Here is a 24,186-nt window from a genome sequence, read left to right as displayed (position 1 = left end):
GCATCTAGTGGAGAGATACTCATCAGTGATAACAATTCTTCTATAAGTCCCTAGCTGTGATTTGAATGGTGTCAAAGGGTGAGCAGTGAAGGGAAAAATTCTGCTGTTTTTCCAGCAATAGTAAATTTTCCCACCTCAGCCACACTTTGCTGATTTCCATGTCCTCTGGTCCTTGTTTTGTAATGTAGCGCCTGGTGGTGTGTCTGGGTGCCTCTGCCCTCTGATAGAATCAGAGCTGCTGAAGTGTTACTTCTTCTTCTTCTTCTGATTATTATTTATTATTATTATTATTACCATAATACCTAGGATTTCTAGTTGTGGACCAGGACACCAATGTGCTAGGTGCTGTACAAACAGAACAAAAAGATGCTCCATCTCCCAGCGAACCGCGGCCACTAGGAGCTGCGGGTGGCCATGCCTGTGGATGGTCAATGTAGAGAAACTGTCTTGTGGCCCGCCAGCGGATTGCCCTGACAGGCCGCAGGCTGCCCACCACTGATCTAAGTATAAGACAGGGGGACAACAGATAGATGAAGACAGACAAGGGAATTCAATGAAACAATGAGAAAGTATTGGTCATCATGATAGGCAGTGGTCTCATCACACTTGCTACTCCTGGGAGAATTCTGTGCCAAAAAATTTAAAATTCTGCACCAAAAAAATAAAAATTCTGCACACAATATTTTAAAATTCTGCAAAATTCTGCATATTTTATTTGTCAAAATAATGTAATATAATCACACTGGTTTCAATTACTTAGGTAATTTGTTTAAACTACAATACAATGGATGGAGAATGGGAGCGAGGAGCACTAGAGGAAATCCCCAAACCCCAAATAGTAATGCAGCTAGGTTTGACCCTTAATTTCTAGTTATTAGTCAAACAATATATGCAGCCATATGCTCAGTGTTACATCATAGGCAACTGAAGAGCAAGTGACGGCTGGGGAATCAAACTCACAATTTATATTGGTTACTGACCATCACCAGAAAGGTCAGTAGCAAACAGTTCATGGAGCATATTTTTTTCAGTCCAAAAATTTAGACGAGTTCTAATCACTAAAGCACCATAAGCATTTATAAGGCCATGCTGTCCCTTTATACCACTCTGGCAATGTGAAGGAGCCTTAAAACTTTTACAACTGTTTTATACTCCTGGGGGAATTCACTAAGAACAATGGGAACAACTGACTAAGGAGGCAGGCTGCTACATTCTGCTCTGCCTAAGGGGACAGAGCCTGCCCCACACCTACCTCCTCAGAAACACCCCCAAAGACCTGCCCCTCCACGCCGAGCATGCCGCAATAGCGAGTAAGAGGGTCAGAATGTCTCTCTCTCACACATATGACTGCCCAGTCCCCCTCCCTTGCCGGCAGTGATTTATGTCTCTACTAGCGGCTTCGGGCACCTGAAACAACCTGCCTGTGCTGCTGGGGAGGGATGGGTGACCACTCTTGCAGCTTCCCTTTGCTTCCCCATCAGAAGTCATTTTTCTGTGGGGAAGCAAAGAAATCTGTGGGTGACATGAATTCTGCACATGTGCAGTGACGCAGAATTCCCCCCAGGAGTAGCCAGCAGCCTAACTATTGTCAAGTTTTTAGCAGGCATCATGGCAAAGGAAAGTTTGAAGGAGGGTTTTGAAGTTCTATAAGGAGGTAGCTTTGAGACCGTTTACAGGGAGTGCCTCCCAAGCATGAGTGGCAGCAAGGGAGAAAGCACAAAGGTGCTTGTTTGAAAATTTAACTAGCGGGCGATGGAGGCTGACGTCATGAGCTGATTTGGAAGTGGGAGTTGACATCTTGATAATGAGTGAGAGATGATAGGCAGCATGTGGACAGGCCATGTAGGGCCTTAAGAGTGAAGATGAGTAGTTTGTGTTTGGTGTGACAGAGAAAAGGAGCCAGTGGAGGGATGCAAAGAAGAGGGTTGACATGGTCAAAGTGAATGGCTAGGAAAACTATCTTTGCAGGAATATTTTTGAATATATATAAGAGGACAAAACTGTGTTTGTCAGAGAAAAGGATGTTGCAGTAATCAAGACATGAGATGAACAAGAGTTTTAGTTGTGTGCATGGATAGGAAAGGTCATTATCTTAGGGCTTGTCTTCATGGGTTATTGATGCCAGGTTTTGGTCTAAGAGGCAGGCAGAATGGTGGTACTGGGAGAAGGCCTTCGGAGGTGAGGGGTAGATTATGAGCTCTGTTTTAGCCATGTTGAGTTTGAGCTGACAGCTAGACATCCACAAGGAGATGTTAGAGAGAGGCTGAGATTTCAGTTTAGACAGAAGGAGACAGGTCTGGAGTAGAGAGGTAGGTCAGTGAGTCATCAGCAGAGAGGTGACAGCTGATTTTTTGTTTGTGGATGAGATTGACCAGAGGTCTGATGTAGAGGGAGAAGAGAAGGGGACCAAGGACAGAGCAGGATGAGGCAGAACCTCTTGAAGACACTCTGAAGGAGCGATCAGAGAGGGAGGAGAAAAATCAGGATAGGATAGAGTAACAGAAGCCAAGGGAGGATATGATTTCAAGACGAGCATGGTTGATGATGTCAAAGATGGCTAACAGACCAAGGAGCATGGGGATGGAATATTGGTTTTGAGCTTTGACTAGGAAGAGGTCATTAAAGACTTTGGACAGATCATTTGTGATGATCACACATTCTTGCCCTAATACTACCCTAATGAAAGAATAATTTCTTTTAGCTCAAGCAGCGAATGTGTGTATTTTAGACGCAGAATATAACGTGTTATGTTCGCTATGGCATATGCGTATGGTAAATTGGTGACTGTAGTGTTTACCTGTGAAATGTGTACAGTAGCATACTACTGGAATATTAGTAAGTCAGGATCCTGTACTCACAGTTTAAAAAAAAAAGGAGGGGGGGGCGCTAAGCTAAACATTAAAATGGTGCAGTGCTACAAAATGTATCCAAGTATTTGTGCAGGGAATGCCAAACCAGATTAATGCTGAAAAAGCACTGAGGTGGTGGTGACCCAGAACTCCCCCCTTTGGTATACTGCAGTCAGCATCCTATAATGCATTAAATCAATAGTGCTTGAATGAGTAATAAAAATTACACCTTTGCATAAAATGTAAATAAATTGATCTACTACTCACAAACTCATTATCCAACACATTTTCAACTGCGTAAAAATAGATCCACATACCCATAAGCAACTTACTCCCTCCAGTTTTTCAGCTCATCATATTTGAAGCTGAATGCTGATTGTGCAGAAAAACAAAAACATCTTTAAAAACTTAAAGCCTTAAACTTAGTTGTGTTCTTGTAAAACTTTAAAAATAAAAATAATTGAATTCTATTTCTTCAAAAAATTTTATCGTGTCAATCTGTGTCATCCAATTACCAGCTCGTGTGTATTTCACCTATGTGTCTGTAGTTTTATTATTACGGGGCTACAACAGAGTGGCTGAATCTGATTTTCCCCCCCGCTAATATTATCTCAAAGAGCTTGTAGCGAGAAAGTGGAACAAATATAATCAGGCTGGCAGTTATCAAATCTAAGGTTGAACTAATCAATATAAAAAAATGTTTTCTGTTATAAATAAGGCAGGTCGACCATGTCCCAGGGGTTAAAGCTCTGCACTGCTACAGAAGAAACCTGGATTCAAGTCACATTCAAGTCTTTCATTGGCTGGGCTGATAAGACTTGGAAGAGCTATGGAGGTTGCACAGCAATTTCCTGAGGAAAAGGGAACACCTTGAATCATCCTTAAATAATTGCTTTGGTTGATCTAGATTCAGCACTTATGAACTCTGAAAGAATTCTTGATGCCGTTTGCTTCACATGAAAGATCAATGAAATCTTGGGTATTGAGGATGGAAATAGGAGCCGTTCCTACCCCGAAAACCAAAACCGTCCCCAAAATTATAAAATGATGAAGACAGAAGATGACATCTCAAAGGGGAAGTGTACTGACCAAAGTACTTATTAGCACATCCTAAAAGTCAATCAGTGAGAAAGAACACAGAACATAGCTTTGGAGAAAGCTGTATACCCTCAGCCTTTCAAAAGAAAGTTCATGTGCCATAAACCTCTTATAGAGGCAACAAAGAATGACTCCTGATGGCACCTAGGGCTTCCCACCACAATAACAAACAAATCTCAAGTATCATTTGTGGGAAACAAGGAAAGAGGGAGGTGGGAAGGTTCATTAGCATAAGGCAACCAATAAAGTGGATACTGCAATAACTGCATTGCGATTAAACTATTCTATCCTTCACAAATTGCCTAAAACCCATGTAACATTAAATAAGGAATCAATAAATTGCACAGCAGAAGGAGAAAGGCACTGAAATACATTTATACCAACACAATATATGAGCGAAAGACTATTTACAACTCCCTCGTGGCTACATTGTACTTGAGCTCTGCTCTAGCTTCACTTATGAGAAATCTTTTGTAACACACATTCATTAGCTGTGGAGCATTGCATTTTCCACCCATTATTAATTTATTCATCACTAATTAGCAAGGGAGCAGTCCCTGACTCTTTCAGCAAGATCAATTAGTGAAAATGGATTGGACATCTTTTAGCCTGCACTTATACTGTGTACAGCTGACTGAGGACACGGAGTGAGACCAAGACAACGTTATTATTGGCTGGAAGAGGCAGCTTAATGCCACAGGCTTACTTGTTGCTGGGAATGGTCAGAGGACACGCACAAGGATGGCAGTCCTCTGGAGATCCTCGGACGTTCCCATAGAATCCAACTGCGCACCTCTCACAATGATCGCCAGCAGTGTTGTGCCTGCAGTTCTGTGAGAAGGGAGGGAGAAAGAAAGCGGACTGTATTTTGTTCCCAGCCCAAGGGAGTCAAACAAGGGATCTTTTTCCTGGAATGAGTTCTACATTACTGTCTCTGATGCAGTTGTCACTGGAGCTGCCTTGTTTGAGACTCTCCAGAAGACATGCTGTGGGTGTTACATATGGGTTTACATGGAGGAGGAATGGAGGCCTGCAACTAGCCACGTGTATTCCTGCAGCTCCCCATCCTGTTCATCTATCTTTCCCTTTCTTTCTCTGCTCCAGCTGTCAAAGTAGGAGAAACAATTAACACTCCATCTTAATGTGTCACCAATGCAGGCATGTTATTGTCTATCAGAATAGCATGTTGTTTATTGTGAAACAAACAGTGAGTTGCATATTGGGCTTACAGGTGTAATGGGGCAATCACCTCTGGAGTGCCTCCAAGTGGCAAAGTGCAGTATCACAGTCCTTTTCTCACCCTTGGTGCCTCCTGCATGCTGCTGGCTGACCTTGATGGGTCTTCAGTGGTTTGGCCCTGTGGCCCACTCACAAAATTCAAATGAACCCCTTCTGTTCAGGCTCCCAAATAAGGCCTGTCCCCTGCTTGGGGTTTATGCCCCTTTACCTGTGGCTGGCAAGGAAAGATGGACCTCCCCACTACTCTGGATTCCAACCCAGGAACCCTATAAACAGCAGGTGCATACTTCTTACTCCAGTCCATTGCTGCTATTTCCCTAGGCACTTCGACCCAGACCCTTTTATCTCCATTCCCCAGGTTCTCTTGTATCTCCAGCCCAGAGAGGAGCACCCTTCTTCAACAGGTTTCCTGCTTCAACAAGCAGTAGTTTGGAGGAGAAAAAATATGTTACATGACTGGAATCCCTAATTCAGGAAGGTCATTCTGGGAAAACTCTGAAGATAGGTTCATTTTTTTGGTCCGGAAACCTTGACAGTGTCCTCTTTTTAAAGCACGAGATTAAAATATGTCCTCCAGATTTTCGATTTTGGCACACAGCAGATTAATTTTAGAAGAACATAGTGCACTAGGTTAGGAAGAGCCTACAATTTATACCTGACATATAGAGGTTTCAGGGTCACACATATTACTATGTCCATGGCATTGACAAGTGGTACAGGTGCCCAGGGTTGGGCCAGGTCTCCTGCCAGATGATCTAGAAGGCAGTCTATAAAATCCCGGAGAACAGGCCTACAAGAAGGAAAACAGATCATCACATAATGGACAGATACTGGGAGTACGGCAAGCTCATCTTCACCATCAGCAGCTTTTACAAGTTGCCGGGCCTCCAGCTGTGTTAAAAACAATATACAGTACTTTACAAATAGCAGAACCAACAAAAATTGGAAACATTATTGCAAAATCCCTGGAACACTGCCCTGACACCAGTCTTTTCATACTACAGCTAGAGAGACCTTTCATTCACATGCAAAATACCCAGTCTTTCTCACTGTGCATCAAGCATCCTTCCCTTCATTTCTTGAGAAAGAGGTTTATTTTCAAAATAAAATTGTTGCATGGGCTATAAGGAGCAAGCAGGAGGATTAGGTTTCCCTTTTCCTTGGTGGGTTTTTCAGATTTGACAAGCTAAATCTGCTTGATAGAAAACAAGCAAATGTCCAATGATACTCATCAAAAAATTTCTTCATGACGGTATTATTTATATCTGTATAATTTAAATATTATAAAAGTAAAGAATTAAAAATAATAAAAGCTCTAATAAAATTTATTCTTGATCTGTTTTTTTTCCACTTGGTAATAAAATTCTGAGAGCCCACCAAAGATTGTTAGCAAAGCTGACGTGCAAAATCAAACCTTCCATCTTCATTTCAAGATCCAACCCTTCATCTACATTATTATGTAAGTATATCAATGTGGATCTCCAAAAGCACACAGCTATGACAGTATAAAAAAATTTAACCAAAACAGGATTGTTTTGGAGCTTCATCCCATTAGGAGAAAGTGTACATAGATAAGAGAAACTCTACAACCTCAACCCCCAGAAACCCACCCCAAGGATCTTCTACATGCCTCTCAAGATAAACAAACAAAGGAACCGCTGCAGACCCTTATATCAGGCAACAGCACTGTTATTGAAAGAATACTGGGTCTCAGAAACAATCCTCAAACCACTCACCACCTAAAGGGCAAGTTTCCTCCAGGAAACAACCAACTTCCTCCAGAAACTCCGCAACATTAACAACCTCCCTCAGAACACCATCCTTGCCACCATGGATGTCACCTCCCTGAACACCAACATCCCTCACCATGACAGCATTGCTGCCTGCCTCAAATATCTACAAGACAAAGCTCAGAAATCCACTCCAAACACATTTGCCAAACTCATGCATTTCTTCCTCACCCAAAACAACTTTACATTTAACAATAACACTAACACAAACCGTGGGAACAACCATGGGTTCCAGGATCACTTCCCAGTATGCCAACCTCTCCTTGGGCCACCTCGAGGAAGAATTTCTGGACAAATGCACCACACATCCATCAATGATATTTTCATCCTCTGGACAGACAACCCAAACTCCCTCATAAATTTTCACCACAACTTCAACGACCACCTCCGATCCATCAAACTCTCTTTAGAACACCTCCACACCAGTATCAAGTTCCTGGATACCTCAATCAGTTTTAACAATGGAATACTACAGACCACTATATACAAGAAATCCACAGATCACCACATCTACCTATACAGATCCAGTAACCACCCTAGACACTCTAAGAAATCTGTTATCTACAGCCAGGCACTGAGATACCACAGAATATGCTCTGAAGAGAAAGTCCAGGATACATACCTAAACATACTTAAAGCAGCCTTCATCAAACAAGGACACACAACCAGAGAAGCAGATCTCATCAAACTATTACAACCCATATTTGAGGGACCACATCCTGACATCAAACTATTACAACCCATATTTGAGGGACCACATCCTGAAAGAAATCTTTCCTGAACCCCTACTTCTGGTCTTCAAACAACCCCCCCAACTTTGCCAAGCTAATCATCAGAAGAAAGCTCCCAGAGACTAGGACAAACCAACTCAAAGTGAGACCAGACCCTGCCAGAACAACAGATGCAAAACCTGCAAACATATTTCCAGTGCTACAATGATCAATACCTCCCACGACACATCTTTCAAGATTCATGGGTCCTACACATGCCTATTGCAATATGTGGTGTATCTCATCCAGTGCATCAAATGCCCTAACAACATCTATGTGGGTGAAAGCAGACAATTGCTACGCTCTCAAATGAACTCACACAGAAAAATGATAAAAGATAAAAACACGCTATCAGCTGAGGGCAAATGCTTTTTTTTGGTGAGGGGGGGTATAAAACAAACCCACTCCATATTTAACCTCTTAGTCCTCACCCTCAAAGGAAATCTGCACAAAACCTTAGAAGGACAAGCCTGGGAACTTAAATTCATAACTCTGCTGGACACTAAAAACCATGGACTTAACCAAGACATTAATGTTACAGCCCATTACAACAATTTGTAATGCACCCTGCTGCCTATTAACCCTCCATTGACCTATGACTGCAGAAGTGTTAATTGCCCACTTTATTTGAAGTGGTCTACAACCCCTCATGCTTAACAATCTGTCCCATCTTATATTTAGCTTGTACACTCTGGTTACCATCTCCAGACCTGAAGAAGAGCTCTGTGAACCTCGAAAGCTTGCCCCCTTCCACCAACATAAGTTAGTTCAATAAAAGACATTACCTCACCTACCTTGTTCCTCATAGATAAGATATTCAGTTTTATAGTATCATGTACAACGGAGCAGGTCTCCAGACCCTATTAAGGGTGTCTTAATGAGGTCATGTCCTACTCTTGATGAGGATTTAGGCTTTTCTGAAGGGGTGGAAGTTGGTGAGGCCTCATCTGGAGTACTGTGTCCAGTTTTGGGCCCCACACTACAAGAAGGATGTGGAAAAATTGGAAAGAATCCAGTGGAGGGCAACAAAAATGATTAGGGGTCTGGAGCACATGACTTATGAGGAGAGGCTGAGGGAACTGAGATTGTTTAGTCTCCAGAAGAGAAGAATGAGGGGGGATTTGATAGCTGCTTTCAACTACCTGAAGGGGGGTTCCAAAGATGATGGAGCTCGGCTGTTCTCAGTGGTGGCAGATGACAGAACAAGGAGCAATGGTCTCAAGTTGCAGTGGGGGAGATCTAGGTTGGATATTAGGAAACACTATTTCACTAGGAGGGTGGTGAAGCACTGGAAAGCGTTACGTAGAGAGGTGGTGGATCTCCTTCCTTGGAGGTTTTTAAGGCCCGGCTTGACAAAGCCCTGGCTGGGATGATTTAGTTGGGAATTGGTCCTGCTTTGAGCAGGGGGTTGGAGTAGATGACCTCCTGAGGTCCCTTCCAACCCTGATATTTTATGATAAGTTCTGCCTCCATTACATGGTAGTAAAATGGATGCAAAGTAAAACAGAAGGGAAACCGAAGTAAAGACTATGCAGCAGCTTTGCACTATCAAAAGTGGGATATTTGAGTGGAGTGTTAATTGACATGTGCTTGACTGTGCTTGTACAAAAGTCTGTAGCAGTATGTTAAGTTTATAATCATTGGTGACCCATTCAAGAATCTAAGTAAGAGAGAAAGTAGAAACACTATTATTTTCTTTAGAGTCAGAAGTAAGTAATCTCAACTCACTTTTATTTTGGGTTAGAATATGTTAAAATCAGTGAAGCACAGAAACAGTCTATCTGCCTTTACCATGGCTTGTGAGGAATTCTAATTTAGAGGAATAATCTCAAGTGGAAGTAATTTTGCTCCTTACTATAGATTCTTAGTTTTTCCCCTCAAAAATGTCCTTGTCCAAAACAAACTGGTACAGTGGAACCCTTTACAAGTGCTGAGAGCCCTCAGGATTAGGGTACAAATGTGCAATTTTGGTAAGTCCTCACCTAAGTTGAAACTCTAACTCATTTGTTTAATATACTATTGACATTCTTCTCATCTGTATTGATTTGGAAATTATGAAATGACCCAGAATATGGTTATAATATGAAGTAAATTATGAGGATGTTGAATGCATTTTCCACAACTATTTCTGAAAGATACCAGCAGTGCTTATCAGGAAAGGTCTCTTTCATCCTTATATTTTGGGAAGGCACTTGAATACAAATTTTGGATACCAATGTCACCTCTGAAATATCTGAGGCAAAAATACTATATGCATAGATCTTACAACTGCAATTTTGGGATATGGACTAAACCAAGCAGTAGAAATGATTCCAGATGGTAGGACAAGCTTTACTACCCATTAGCATATACTAGAAAGCAACTGGGTATCAGATCTTTCTCTTTTCCTATTGGAATATGGGGGCTTAATCCTTTATAGAATATTCTATTAAAAATATATATTGTGAGAGTATTAAGATTGCACAATTAAGCAGGAAATGGCATCTCTGTAACTTCAACCTTACCGTCCCCCCCCACCCCCCAGAAAGTGTGCATTATGATACTGTTCTAATTACATTACCATATATAAGAGCTGGGTGAATAATGGATTTTTTGGTTTGCTTGCAATTTTCAAAATGAAAACAAAATTTGCAGAGAATTGAAAAGTTGAAAGAATTCTGAGTCAGGTTGAAATGAAAAGGTTTTATTTTGACCTGATTCAAAAAAATTGTTTTGATTTGGGTGTTATGACAAAAGCCCAATTTCCAAAACTCAAAATACTTAATGAAACGGAACTTCCATCCTCTACACAGCTCTACTTTTGGGTGTTTGACTTTGAAACGTTAACAGTGTTCTTTTAATGAAGTTTTTTGGGGTGTAATAATAAATAACTTGTCTGGTGAAAAATTTCAAAGAAATCACTATCTGTTTGTGGACAACTCATGGGCTGAAAATTACATGAAATTCACCAAATAACTACTGTGCATATTTGTTAGTCTATAGTTTGTTCATGACTCACGGTGAATATTTAATATTCAAAATTCAAGCTGTTTTTATTGAACCCAGAGGCTACCTGTTTCTATTCCCTGACTGGATGAATGCATCACTTAGATTAATTTTTTCAATATGAATCTGCACAGGTATAAATTCAAAAGTCACTACAGGGAAAGGTATTGTAATATCCACTTAAAAATCTTGGTTTTGGGGGAACACTCCTGCCTGCAAATGCTTTTGATAGAATATGTTTTCAATACAAGCAAAAGGGATGTGAATGCAGTTAAAAGGAATTTGTTTTAAAACATTCAAAATTCACTGACAATTTTTGGCTGCATCCTCCCAGCTGCAGTGATAAATAAGAATGTGTGATACTCTGTCAGTTCATGGCTGTTTTGCCAAGTACTTAACTTCAAATTCACTGCAGAGAACTGGCCAAGAAAATACCAAGCCAGTGGCAGTAGTTGAGCATTTTAAGAAATAGTCATGAAGTGATATTTGTAAGCTAGCCTCCAGAAGAGTGATAGCACAACAACCAAGGTATTGCTAATACAGTACAATCTCAGAGTTATGGACCTTGGGAAAGGAGGCTGAACGTAACTCTGAAATGGTCTGTAACTCTGAACAAGACGTTATGGACATCAACCACAATGGGGTTGGGGCTGCAGCCACAGGGTGGGTGGGTGTGTGAGAGAGAGAGAGAGCTCCAGGTGGGAGGGTAATGAGCTTCTGACCCTTGAGGGCCAGGACTGGGGGTAGGGGCGCTGAGGGCTTCTGCCTCATGGGAGCACCAGGGCCCAGGGCTTTAGACCTGAGGGAAGCACTGGGGTTCAGGGCTTCAGCCCTGAGGCTCCGTTCCCAGTTTCAGCCTCGCAGTGGGCACGGGCTCAGGGTTTCAGTCCTGCAGCTCCATTCCTGGCTTCTGCCCTGCAGCAGGCACTGGGGCTCGGGGCTCCCCAGAGCTCCACTCCCAGTTTCGGCTGGGGGTGGGGGACAGGGCTCGGGGCTTTAGCTATGGGGGAACTGCTGGGACTGAAACTGGCACTCATGAGCCCCAGCGCCCCCCATGGGGCTTAAGCAAGGAATTGAGCTGCGGGGCTGAAGCCCCAAGCCCCAGGGTCTAAAGCCCTGAGCCCTGGTGCTCCCAAGGGTCAGAATCTGAGGCCCCCATCCCCGCCTGAAGCCCTGGCCCCAGGGGTGGCTCTAACTTTTTTGCTGCCCCAAGCCCGGCAGTCAGACTGCCTTCGGTGGCATGCCTGCAGGAGGTCCGCTGGTCCCGCGGCTTCGGCGTACCCGCTGCCGAATTACCGCCAAAGCCCCGGGACCGGCGGACCTCCCGCAGGCATGCTGCCCTCGGAGTGAACGGCAGGCCACCCCCCTGCGGCTTGCCACCCCAGGCATGCGTTGGTGTGCTGGTGCCTGGAGCCGCCGCTGCTTGCCCCCCACCCCGCAGCTGCAGCCGTAACCGCCCATGGCCGAAGCCCTAAACCCCAGAGCTAAAGCCCGAGGCAGTACAGTATTTGTTCGGGGTTTTTTGGTCTCCCCTGCTGCCTGACTGATTGCTTTCGGTTCCACATGGTATCTGGTTGACCGATAAGTCCATGACTCTGGTGTTCATAGCTTTGAGGTTCTACTGTATACACCTAACCTCTTTCAACAAGTTTCAATGACTTCCACTGCTCACACAATTCAGGCGCTGAGGCTTTGATCCAGCAAAGTTTAATGTGCTTAACTTTAAGCACATGAATAATTCCAATGATTTCAATGGGACTACTCATCTGCTTAAAGTTAAATAAGTGATTAAAGACTTTGAAGGATGGGGACCTGGGAGAGAAGGAACAGAGGGAATAAAATCAAGGGAGAGTGGGTGGCTTAGTTAAGCATAGTTATTATTTGAAACTCTTCTCATACCATTACTGCTGAAAGATGAATACAGAGTAAAGACATTTAATGAAGGTTAACCAAACACTGTACCTCACATGACAAGCCAGAATAGCCCAGTGGGCAGTCACATTTCTCAATCAAGTGAGCACGAGGACTCATTCCAGACACATTGCCTTCTTCAGCAACTTCCATCGATATCTCAGAAATTCTGGAAAACACAAACCAGCAAGCAAAGCTTATCAACTCCATAAAGCATTGTTTCAATGCAGGTTCAAAGTCAGCCATTACAAGAGAAAAAAGCTTCATTTGGCTGTCTTGAACCCTCTTGGCCTCATCAACATGAGACAAAAAATGCTCTATTTTTGCCTATGTATGAAGGAAACTTCAAACCCAACATACCTTCAATCTGATTTTCCATTTCTACCCTGCAGTTTAACTAACTCGTCTACTCTTCTTACTTCCATCTCCTCTTTTCTATTTGCAGCCAAAATATTGACAAAAGCCCATATCTGACTCCTCATTTGAACAGATCAGTAAGAAATTGATGTCTCACACTAAACCTGGATCCAGTTCACAATTCCCAGGAGTGCAACAATAACTTTATTCACTAAATATGCTTCTAATGAGGCATTTTTAAAAAATAAAACGTATCCCCAGCAACTAAAGCAAGCTAACAAGCTATAGAACAGACTTCAAAGACATTGGACAGTTAATTGCCTTTTAGCAGAAATTTTAAGACCTTAGCCAGAATTCATTTTTTTTCTCAGAATCACAAGGATAAATAAACAAAATATTTAAAACAAAGAAACACATAGAAGTTGGTTAATGTCATTTCATGTTGGGACTGCCAACTCTTTCCCTCCCCAAATGTCCACTTGATTATATTAATATCTTATACCCTCATCTCCCAACTATCCTCCCCACATACACTGAACAGACAAAATGATTCTAAAGGGCATCAAATGAAGCATGGACAATGACAGCAAAAGACATTTCTAAAGCATTAGTTTATCCCAGGGGATTGTAAAATCATTGCTTTGCCGAAAGGAGGCATTTTAGCCCTCTCATTCTTTTTTGTTTAAATGAATACTAAACTTTGTTGTTCTTTAATAAGTAAAAAATATAGGGCAAGCCATGTAAATTTTAAAGTTTCCCAAAATAATTCCAAATCTAAGCAAGGAGAGGAAATTTCTCTCTCTTCTATCAGTGAATATGAATACTTTAATAAGAGTTAAATCAAAATAAAGAAGCTAATCCAGCCAGAATTTATTTATTAAATATCTGCGTGTCGGCGTTAGTACAAAGAAACTTATGGAAATAATTAGCTCCTGTTCATACTCCCAAACGACCCAACTCACAGATTTCTCCCACCCCCATACCCCCAATTATACTGATCTGTTTGTCTAGGCACATCTATTGCACCTGTCATCTTGGTATATAGGCACCAACATCAGGACGACCATAAGCAAATCTAGGGTAAAATCCTGACCCATTCAAATCAATGTGAGTTTTGCGATTGACTTCAATGGGATCCGGAGTTCACCACTAATATCTTGAGTCAATGCAATGTCCCAAGTGACAGCAGCACACTCCAGCCCATATACCTTGAGAAGGAGGGTCACCTGGAATAGAGAATTAGAACAAAGAGGAGACAAAAACAATGAACTGCAAAATAAATGCGGTCCAAAATTATTGTTTTTGTATAGAGTGTCAACACAAGCTTGAATGGAACTCCCTGTACATTTAATATAAAAACAGAGTGGAATCTGCTTCCCCATCATCTTCAAGATACAGGATATGCCTACACTGAAATCTATGGTATGATGTGAGCACAGCAAAAAATAGCTGTGTACATGAAGCGATGGGCTTTAGCATGGGCTACCAATGCAAGTATGAATCCAAGGTCCCTGTCATGGCTATACAGCCTGCACTGAAGCCCTTAGACTGCAGTGTAGTCGTAAACCAGAGGCAATGTTCTGTGTACGGCACAAACTATATACTGTCCCAGAGCTGAATTTACATAACAATATACATTGGAACCACAAAGCTACTTGTTGTCTGGGTAAAAGCGTTACTTAAGGTAGGTTAGGTTTGGTTGCTTCCTGAAGCATGTCTAATGAAAACCAGTCTAACCACTGCTACCTGATCAGCATCTAGTATTCTGAAACAATTAACAGTAAAATTGAAAGCATACTTCCAATCCAAACTAATTTATTATCAAAATCCAATTGCCTGAAAAGCAAAGCAAAATCTAATTTGAATCTATGAAAGAAATATTTCAATTTTGAGTGGTAAATGTGAAAAAGGAGAACAACAAAATGAACACAGTAGGAGAAAAATGTTTGCCTTTGGATTTTTAGTAGAAACCTCTAAATAACTCTCCTTAATAGCATAGCTTTCTTGCAAAAACAAATGATAAATTATATGGCTAATACTGGGCTAACATTGGAATTAAGCTATTTTACACTTAGGTCTGGTTCGAATTTTCATTGACAGTGTTTTTCTACAGTATATCAGTCATCTGCAGCTCTGCTTTTTCAAACATTTGAGTTGAAAGAATTTTCATGTTACAATTAAAGAACTATCAACTCCTCACTGTACACTTTGAAAAAAATTGACAGTAGTCCTTTATAATAATTTTTTCTATAACTCTCTTCCCTCTAATGGCAACTGGAGGAGAAGAGAAGCTTTGCTTGTTAAGAGTTAGGCTCCAATTCAGGAAAGCATCCAGGACACAACTAAAGCACATGCTTAACTTTAAGTCACTGGACTTAAGTACATGTTCAAAGGTAAGCATGTGCTTAAGGGCTGTTCTGAATAGGGATGGACTTACATCTGTGGTTTAACTCCTCTTCTGAATCAAAGTCTGTAGTTCTTAGGCTAATCTCCCAATGACTTCTAAGGAATTTTTGGGTTTGATTCTACTGTTCTTATTCAAACAAAATTTCCTCTGAAATCAACAGGCATTTTGCTTGTGTATAGATTGCAGGGGTTTGCCTGCTAATTCTCCACCTAATGTCTCAAATATCATGGTGATGAGCATTATATAAATGCCTAGACAGATATCATAAAACTTTATGACAATCATCTCTACATCAATTGTGATATCATATACAGGTGGAGAGGTACCAGAAGGGGGACAGATTAACTCTTTAGCAAGTCCTGCTGCTATATAAAAGGCTATACTCTGTAATGTGACTCTGTAAAATCACACCTTGGTTTTGCAACTGCTATCCCTGCAAACACACCCTGAAATTGGAAAGTCAATCTCTCGTCTCCTGATTTACACATCATCACTAGTAGCCCTGATCCAATCGAGGTGCATTATGCTTTGGTGTAGCTAGCTTTGAATAAGGTGTCCATCTCTGTACACCTCAGCATAAAGATTCTGAAAGTGGTTATCATATAGCAATTTTTCTTATGATACATGAGCCAGGATAGAGTTCACCTCATTCTCCACATCCGAGCTGGGCTCTGTAGTGCTAACAGTGATTGATATAAGTAGATGGAATATTTTTCTGGAGCAAAGAGAATGCTTTTCAAAGTTTCCCATGAGGAATCATAATTGCTTTCCCACTCCTCTAAACTAAAGTTTCCCGGTGCACATCACACAATATTGTAAACTGAACATGCCAAAAATAGACAATCTGAAATGACTGTGACACCCGCAGCTGCAAGGGACATCCAAGTTTGGAGAATGGTTGGTTAGTTCCTTTAAAATTACTTACAAAAATAATAATTAATAATAAATAACAACCATCTGCTTCTATAATTTTTAGGGCACAGCTACTAGTCTTCCATGTCTCTGTTACACAAATATTGCAAAGTTACACATCTTTTTAATTCTACCACCATAGTAGTACCTTCTCGAAATTCTATATCTAGATAGATATTTGTAGCCTATTACTTTTATCTGCCTCTACTATATTGGCATAAGTGTCATTTTAAGTGGGCACTATTTGAATCACTAATCATTAATTCACTACTGATTGCCAAGAGACAAATATTTCACAGGCCAAAATTCATATTTATATAATAGCACAATATTTGCATAACATTCAAATCTGTTTACAAAATATATTTTTGTTTTTTTCTTGGCTTTGGGATACGGAGAATACCAGTCTCATTTGGCTACAATAATTATGGTTTTCTCTTAATACAATGCCTTTCTCCGACTTCTCCAGCTTTACTAGACACCCTACTCTTTTTTTACGTCCCACTGATTTTGTGCCTGGATTAAAAATTCAGTTTGAAGTCTCGAGTGAACTAGCTGGGATGACTGAAGTATTTCAGGCTATTGCATAAAATTGTTACCTGCTTTGTCTCATGATGCTGCCATAAGAAGCCTTAATAAGAATGTAATGAATGTTGTACAACACATCCATGAAGTCATCACGTGTCACAGTACTACTGACTCTTGGGTCATCACCATGGTATCTCCATTCATGCTGAAGGAAACAGTAAGACAAAAGCCAGCCAGTTAACGGTATCAACAGAACCAAGGGTTAACATTCTGAAACAGAACAGACTAAAACATTACCTCTGTCATCTCTATCTCATGTCTTGTCAGCTGGCCAATCAAAGGGGCAGCCATATGCCGGATGATAGTTCTAGTACGTGTGGGAGGCCCACCTCTGATGATGGCCTGGGGATTATAGGTAGCAAAACCCGTCTCCTCGCGTGCTTCAAAGTAGATAGCATACTTCAGTTTCCCTCCATAAGCAGTCAGCTAACGAAGCAAAGAGAGATACCAGTTACAGTTAGCTACACATACATCTCTGTGCATACATGATGGATATGTAAGTATTACAAATGGATGTATAGATACATGAGAATGTGTGTGTGTGTGTGTGTGTGTGTGTGTGTGTGTGTGTACAGAGGCATGTGCTACTTGGAATATAGGGAGATCAACGATTGTGCACAGACATACGTGAAGGTAATCTGCTTCTGGAGAACTGTAAAAACAAATGTCCCTCTTTGTGAGATTCTGTGGGAATATCAACATTCCCATGAGCCCATGGGAACTTCAAAAGTGCAACACACAATAGAGCCACAGAGGTGCAAAAGGCCCAAAGAGAAGGCTGTTTCAAACATTTTCAACAAACTGTGTCTACACAAGACATACAAAGCTTGTGTAGTATTTCTGTCAGATTGGGAGAGGCAGGGAGTCACAGAGTGAAATATTAACTTAATACAATCCCTACACTTTTTTAAAAATAGTAGTTTTGTGAAAAGCTCCATCTTGTGCAAATAAATAAAATCACAAGCTAAAATCTGGAATTCCTGACAGATCTGTTGGCTATCACTGCCTGCGCTGGACAATAAAATTCCCATTAGTAGCATATTTCTTATATATTTGTATGATTAAATATCTAGTTTAAGATAGTATTGATGTTACAGGATTCCAAGTTTTGATGACAATTAATAGAATTTCCTATTATTTTTGTAACAATTTTGCCATGACAAATGGTAATGACAAAAATATTTATTCTTTGCAAGCACCTTCCAGTTTGCTGTGATTTTCCCAATAGAGGAATCAGAAGCATTTCTAAAATGTCATTTTTTGTCAGAACTCAAAGGAATCGTCTTTACCTTCCGTCCTTCAAACTGCTCCGGAAGTTTCCAGTAAATAGGTTCTGATTGGAGATCTTGCATCACCAGTTCAATGTTAGCTACTATCTCTGGATGCTGGAATACAACTCCTCTGGTAGTACTGTCCTGAAGGTTTTCATCTACCAGTGGCAGAACCATCTGTTCTGGCTTCAAGGTCAGCTGCACATATTAAAGGGATTAAAAAGAAAAATCAAACAGTTTATTTTTTCAAGCTTTTTTCATGTAGGCAAAGTCTTGTTATTCTTTTAATTTTTATTCTCTTAAAAACTGGTTGTACTTACTTTCACACTAGTCATGTGAGTAGTCCCACTAAATAGAACTATTTGAGTAAATGTTGCGCACTGTAAGAGTTCCACCATCTAGCCCTTTGCATTTAGTGCTCATGAAAGTGAGGAAAAACCAGCACTGGCTAGAGCCAAATACAGTGTGATATGAACACGTCTGCAAGCTCTTCACAGACCTCTGACAATGTAGCTTGTTCATAAAACTTGGATATGTCTGTTATTTCAATCCTGGACCACACCTCTGTTCAGAGTCTAAGAATCTTATATTAAGATGAAACACACCTCTTATTTTCACTTAAGATCTAGACCTACAGGGTAGACAGGCGAAATATAGGCATTTTTGTTACACTTATAGTCACCGGGCAGCCAATGTGAGAATAACTATTTACTGTTAGAAGCTCTAAGGCTGTCCTGAGCATGCTCCAGTGGGTTGGAGGGATGTGAGGATTTTTTTTTCTAAGATGGAGACTGATTAGTTGTCTGTGTGGTCCTGTACCACAATAAAATATTTTCTTTTTCAGTTCTAATCTGTTTTGGGTCTCATATACTACATTGGCAATGAGGATAAACTGAAAACAACCATCCGAAATTTCTACATACTGTGCAAGTGACAACTTTTTTTGGCTTTCCATATGGCTGTATGTGGAAAAATGAAAGAGTATGATGCAGAATGGGAGAACTGGATTCAGTACTCAGAGACTCTCGCAGTACTTCATTGCAAATGGTAAAGAGGATGATCACAAGAAACAAGTCATGTTATTGAGAGTTTTTGGAGCAAACACATACAGTTTAATTAGAAGTTTGGTGGCACTGGAAAAGGCCAGTGCCAACTCCTTTGATGAGCTGGTTAAAGTAGTCTTGCACCATTAGATCCCCATGCCATCAGAAATTGTGCAGCATTTTGAATTTAACAGTTTCTCCCGCCAACCTGGAATGTGGTCCATAGTAGTTTTTGTAGAAGAACTGCATAATTTATCAGAGCATTGTGGTTTTGGAGATACAGTAAATGCCATGCTGTGGGATAGACTTATCTGTGGTTCAGTGATGAAAGAGTTCAAAGATGTTTGTTGGCAGAGTCCACCTTAGTTTTGACAAAGCTCTGGAAATAGCGTAAGGTATGGAAGTAGGTGCGCAGCATGTTTTGGATTTACAGGGAAGCACTAAACAACAGGTAGATAGCCAAACTGTTTTGGGGACCCACCATACACAAGTTGTCCAGCATTCCACACAAAATAAGTGAATCTTTAAGTAAAAAGAGGTATCGCCTTAAGAACACACAACATTGCTTTAGAGGTTGGGAGAAACAGGACTATATCCACCTGTCCATATACGGCTACAGAGTGCTGAATTTGCCAGAAGCGAAGTCATCTTACAAAAGCATGCTGTACAAAATGGACATATGGAAGGGAAAATGTGGGTCACAAGAAAGAGGTTTGTCATATTGCAGAGAAGGAAGAGGAACTGAGGACTTGGTGTATACTATGTTTATGTTACCAACAAAAGCCAAAAGGAGATGGCACTGTAAATGGATGTTACAATTGATGGACAAAGAATAACCCTGGAGACTGATACAGGAGCTTCTCTGTCTATAATCAGTGAAGTTACATATCACCAGTTGTGGCCAAGGAACAATACACTATAGCTGGGAGTAGCAAAGGTGGTGTTATGTATATATACAGGAGAACAAGTTCCAGTGAGAGGTAAAGTCAATGTGGAGGTGGGATACCAGGATCAAAAGCCTTTTGTAGTAGTGAAGGGGGAAGGCCCCAGCCTCCTCGGGCAAGACTGGTTAAAGCTATTAAAATGTAACTGGGCAGATATCAGCCATGTCTATGTACTAGATGTAGAAGCACTTATTGAAAACACACTCAGAGCTGTTCAAGGAGGGTCTTGGTACTTTGAAATGGGTCACTGGCAGAATTTACATGGATCCAGATGCTAAACCATGTTTCTTTAAGCCAAGGCAACTACCCTATTCCATGAATCATGAGGTAGACCAAGAACTGGACCAATTACAGCTAGTTGATATTATTGAGCCTGTCCAATTCTCATTCTAGGCTGCTCCTATTATCCCAGTGTTGAAATCAGTTGGTGGAGTGAGACTACACTGGGACTACAAGGTTATGGTCAATAGTGTGGCCAAGTTAGATAGGTATCCACTCCTCAGGATTGAAGACCTGTATGCTACCTTATCTGGGGGAAAACCTTTCACAAAATTTGATTTAAGTAATGGATACCTTCAAATTCCTCTGGACTTGGTTCTAACGGCTATGTAATGATCAATACTCCCAAAGTGTTCTTTCATTACAACTGCCTCCCATTCAGACTGTCAGCAGAGCCAAGTATTTATCAAAGGGCAATGGACAATTTATTCCAAGGCATGCCACATGTCTGAGTACACCTTGATGATATCCTGATTACAGGGGAATCTGAGTCAGAACACTTACAAAATTTGGACCAGGTCCTACAAAAATTGTCTGATGCAGATATGCATCTTAAGAGGGAGAAGTGTATTTTTCAGACTGCTGGAGTAACTTACCTGGGAACAAAACTGATGCAACTGGCTTACATTCAGTAGAGGAGAAGGCATGGACCATTACCGAGGCACCACCAGCAAAGCCAATGTCCAAATTGAAATCCTTTCTAGCCAGGCTAAATTATTATAGCAAATTTTTACCGAAATGGCAACTGTACTGGCTCACTTACACAAACTGTTACAGAAAGGGATACAATTCTAGTGCAGTCAAAAACAAGAAATAGTTTTTGCAGAAGCAAAGGAATTGCTACAGTCAAACTTTTTAGTTCATTATAAAAGCCAGAAAAAGCAAGTATTGTCTTATGATGCCTCATCATATGGAATGGAAGTGGTACTAGCACACTGAATATCACATGGGTCTGAGCATCCAATCAGTTATGCAACAAGGTCACCAGCTCCAGCAGAATTTTTTTCTCCAAACCAGAATAAGAAGGGCTAGCAGTAGTCTTTGGGGGGTAAAGAAGTTTCACTCTTACCTATATGGCAGGCATTTTGTTATACACAGACCATAAACCTCTGAAAGATACGTTTGGTGAGCACAAACCTGTACCCCCTATAGCATTTGCCAGAATTCAGAGATGGGCTCTCACCTTATCAGCTTACGACTATGAGTTTGATTATAAACCTGGAAAAGCATTGAGATGCTCTGAGTAGACTTCCTTTACCGGATAGCCGGCCCAGAGTACCTCAACCTACAGGAACCATCCTCCCTATTGTATTACTGTCCACTTCTCTAATTGAGGCAGCACAGATAAAAAGAGAGACAGAGAGAGACCCATTATTGTCGTAAGTACAGAGAATGGTTACAACTGGCTGGACAGAGAGCTCCAATATTACTACTCCCTAAAGGATTCTTTAAGTGTCCAGGTTGGGTGCTTATTATTAGAATCCTGAGTGATTGTACCTCCAGTAAGTAGATCAGTGGTACTGAAGTTGTTACATGAAGCACATTCTGGCACTGTTCACATGAAGGGAGTCACGATCAGTTGTGTGTGGTGCCCGGGAATGGATCAGAAAATCGACACTGTTGGCAAACCACACACTGTTGCACAATCTAGCTGCCATGCTCCACTGAAAGTTCCTTTGCACTCATGGGAGTGGCTTCAGTGATCCTACACAAGGCTTCATGTAGACTATGCTGGTCCATTTATGGAGAAAATGCTTTTAATAATAATTGGTGTTCATTCAAAATGGACTGCAGTATACGTAATTCCCTCCTCCACAACTGAGGCTACACTTGATAAACTTTGACTTACATTTTCCATTTTTGGATTGCTTGAGACAGAGACGAGTGACAATGGTCCCCAGCTCACTGGTGTTGTATTTCAGGAATTTATGGGGGGGGGGGGGAAACCAGCATCAAATCCATAGGACTGCACCAAACCACCCTTCCTCAAATGGTCTAGTAGAATGGGCTGTCCATGCAGAAGATGGCATAGAAGCCAAACTGGCCATGCTTCTTTTCCACTATTGCATGATGCCACTAGCCACAACAGGAAAGTCACCTGCAGAAACTCTTAATGGGAAGGAAACTAAGAACTCATTTGGACACTCTACACTGTTAAAGCTGCTAAGCTGAAGGAAAAGCAGGCAGCACAAAAGTTATACTATGATGTCTGAGTGTCATCAAGAACATTAGGTGCACATAATACAGTATATGCTCTTATGGCACGAACTGGTTATCTGTTTGCATCATAGCACATGCTAAACCACTTTCTTGGGTAACTGAGTTATCAGATGGGAGGCACACTCATAGATATCACAATCATGTTCATCTGCAGTACCACGAGACATCACCAGCAGACAATTCTCATTTGGATATTGAAGTAACAGGTGTTGCAAAGTCATTAGACTACCCAATTGCTACATCCAGAAATAGTGAGATTGCTGTGGACCTCATATCAACCACTACAACAGACTTGGACATTAAATCTGCAGAGATGGTTGTATAATCAGAAAGTCCTTCTGCATCTGCTACTGATCAAGGATCACAGGTGTTTCCATTGCACAGTTCCAAAAATCTCCCAAACCTAGAGATAGACTGGACTTGTATTAGTACGGTGTAGGCCTGTCTTGATATGAGTAATGGACATGGATGAGGACTCATTTCTTGGGAGACAGGATTAAGGATGTAAATGGATCAGCAGTCTGGAAACAGAATGTCTGTTCTAACTAAGATAAGGAGGAACACCCAGGGAACCATTTACAGTGGTCAAGATAACAATGGGTAAGATATCCCTGAAATAGAAGATGACGTAAGAAATACGTTGTGCATGGACAGTGTGTGGACAGAGCATGCTGTACAGGGATTGGTTCCTACAAAGTGACCAAGCTAATCCTAAAACATGTGATGCAATGCACAGTAAATGTAATGTCACGTGTAAATGTATACAAAGTAAGAGGTTTGCTGTGTAACGTTGGATGTGAGCTATGACCCACCTCCACCCACCTACGTTTGAGTCTGATCAACTCACTGTAGCTTTCCTGTATGCCAAATAAAAACCTGGGTGACGAGACTGAATTCTTGGGGAACCAAGTGGAAGGGGTTTCAGGGGAGCCCAAAGGTATGGCAATTATGCTAGAGATGGCAGAAAAATTCCTTGCACTTGCCTGAGGTTTGAAGTAGTGTACCCAGCCAATTAGTCAGGATGTTTTGTTTTGTTGTTGCAATGTTAATGTTTTATGTTTATTATTATTATTAATGATTCAGAGGGAAAGGAGTATAATGTTTTAGATATTTTTGTTATGATTGGTGAAACCTAGTGGCCAGTGTGAGAATACATATTTCCTGCTAGCAGCCCTAAAGCTGCATTGAGCATGCTTCAGCAGGTTTGGGGTGGGGATAGGGGGTGGGAATGAGGAAGTTTTTCCAAGATGTAGGCTTATTAGTGGTCTATGTGAACCAGTACCACAATAAAATATCTCCTTTTCCAGTTCTAATCTGTTTTGGGTCTCAGGCAAGTGTATGAACTCTTTGTACTGCACAGCCCCACTTGCATCTCTTTCATTTAAAATTCAAACAAATTACTGTGTTCTCAAATACACTAAACTGTGTGAGCCCAAAAGTCACTGATTGGATAATGTAATGGCATTCCACAACTATTTAGATGTTAGCAACCTCACTGAAAGAAAATCAATAATATGCCAGCC

At 41.1% G+C, this 24,186-nt stretch overlaps 1 protein-coding gene across 7 annotated transcripts in view; it reads right to left on the bottom strand.

The window, feature by feature from the left end:
- LAMA2 (laminin subunit alpha 2) overlaps positions 1-24,186 on the bottom strand; it is a 470,353-nt gene that overhangs the window by 121,831 nt on the left and 324,336 nt on the right. For all 7 annotated transcript variants that reach the window (XM_065588563.1, XM_065588564.1, XM_065588566.1 and 4 more), the window contains 6 exons: positions 18,196-18,375; positions 17,144-17,332; positions 16,918-17,051; positions 12,694-12,811; positions 5,842-5,976; positions 4,654-4,778 (listed from right to left, as the gene is read on the bottom strand). In XM_065588563.1, the coding sequence (XP_065444635.1) occupies positions 4,654-4,778; positions 5,842-5,976; positions 12,694-12,811; positions 16,918-17,051; positions 17,144-17,332; positions 18,196-18,375 (881 nt within the window). The remainder of the gene's footprint in view (positions 1-4,653; positions 4,779-5,841; positions 5,977-12,693; positions 12,812-16,917; positions 17,052-17,143; positions 17,333-18,195; positions 18,376-24,186) is intronic.

This window comes from Chrysemys picta, chromosome 3 (assembly GCF_011386835.1).
Source record: "Chrysemys picta bellii isolate R12L10 chromosome 3, ASM1138683v2, whole genome shotgun sequence".
Classification (NCBI taxonomy): Eukaryota; Metazoa; Chordata; order Testudines; family Emydidae; genus Chrysemys; species Chrysemys picta.
This window is presented reverse-complemented; position numbering and strand designations above follow the sequence as displayed.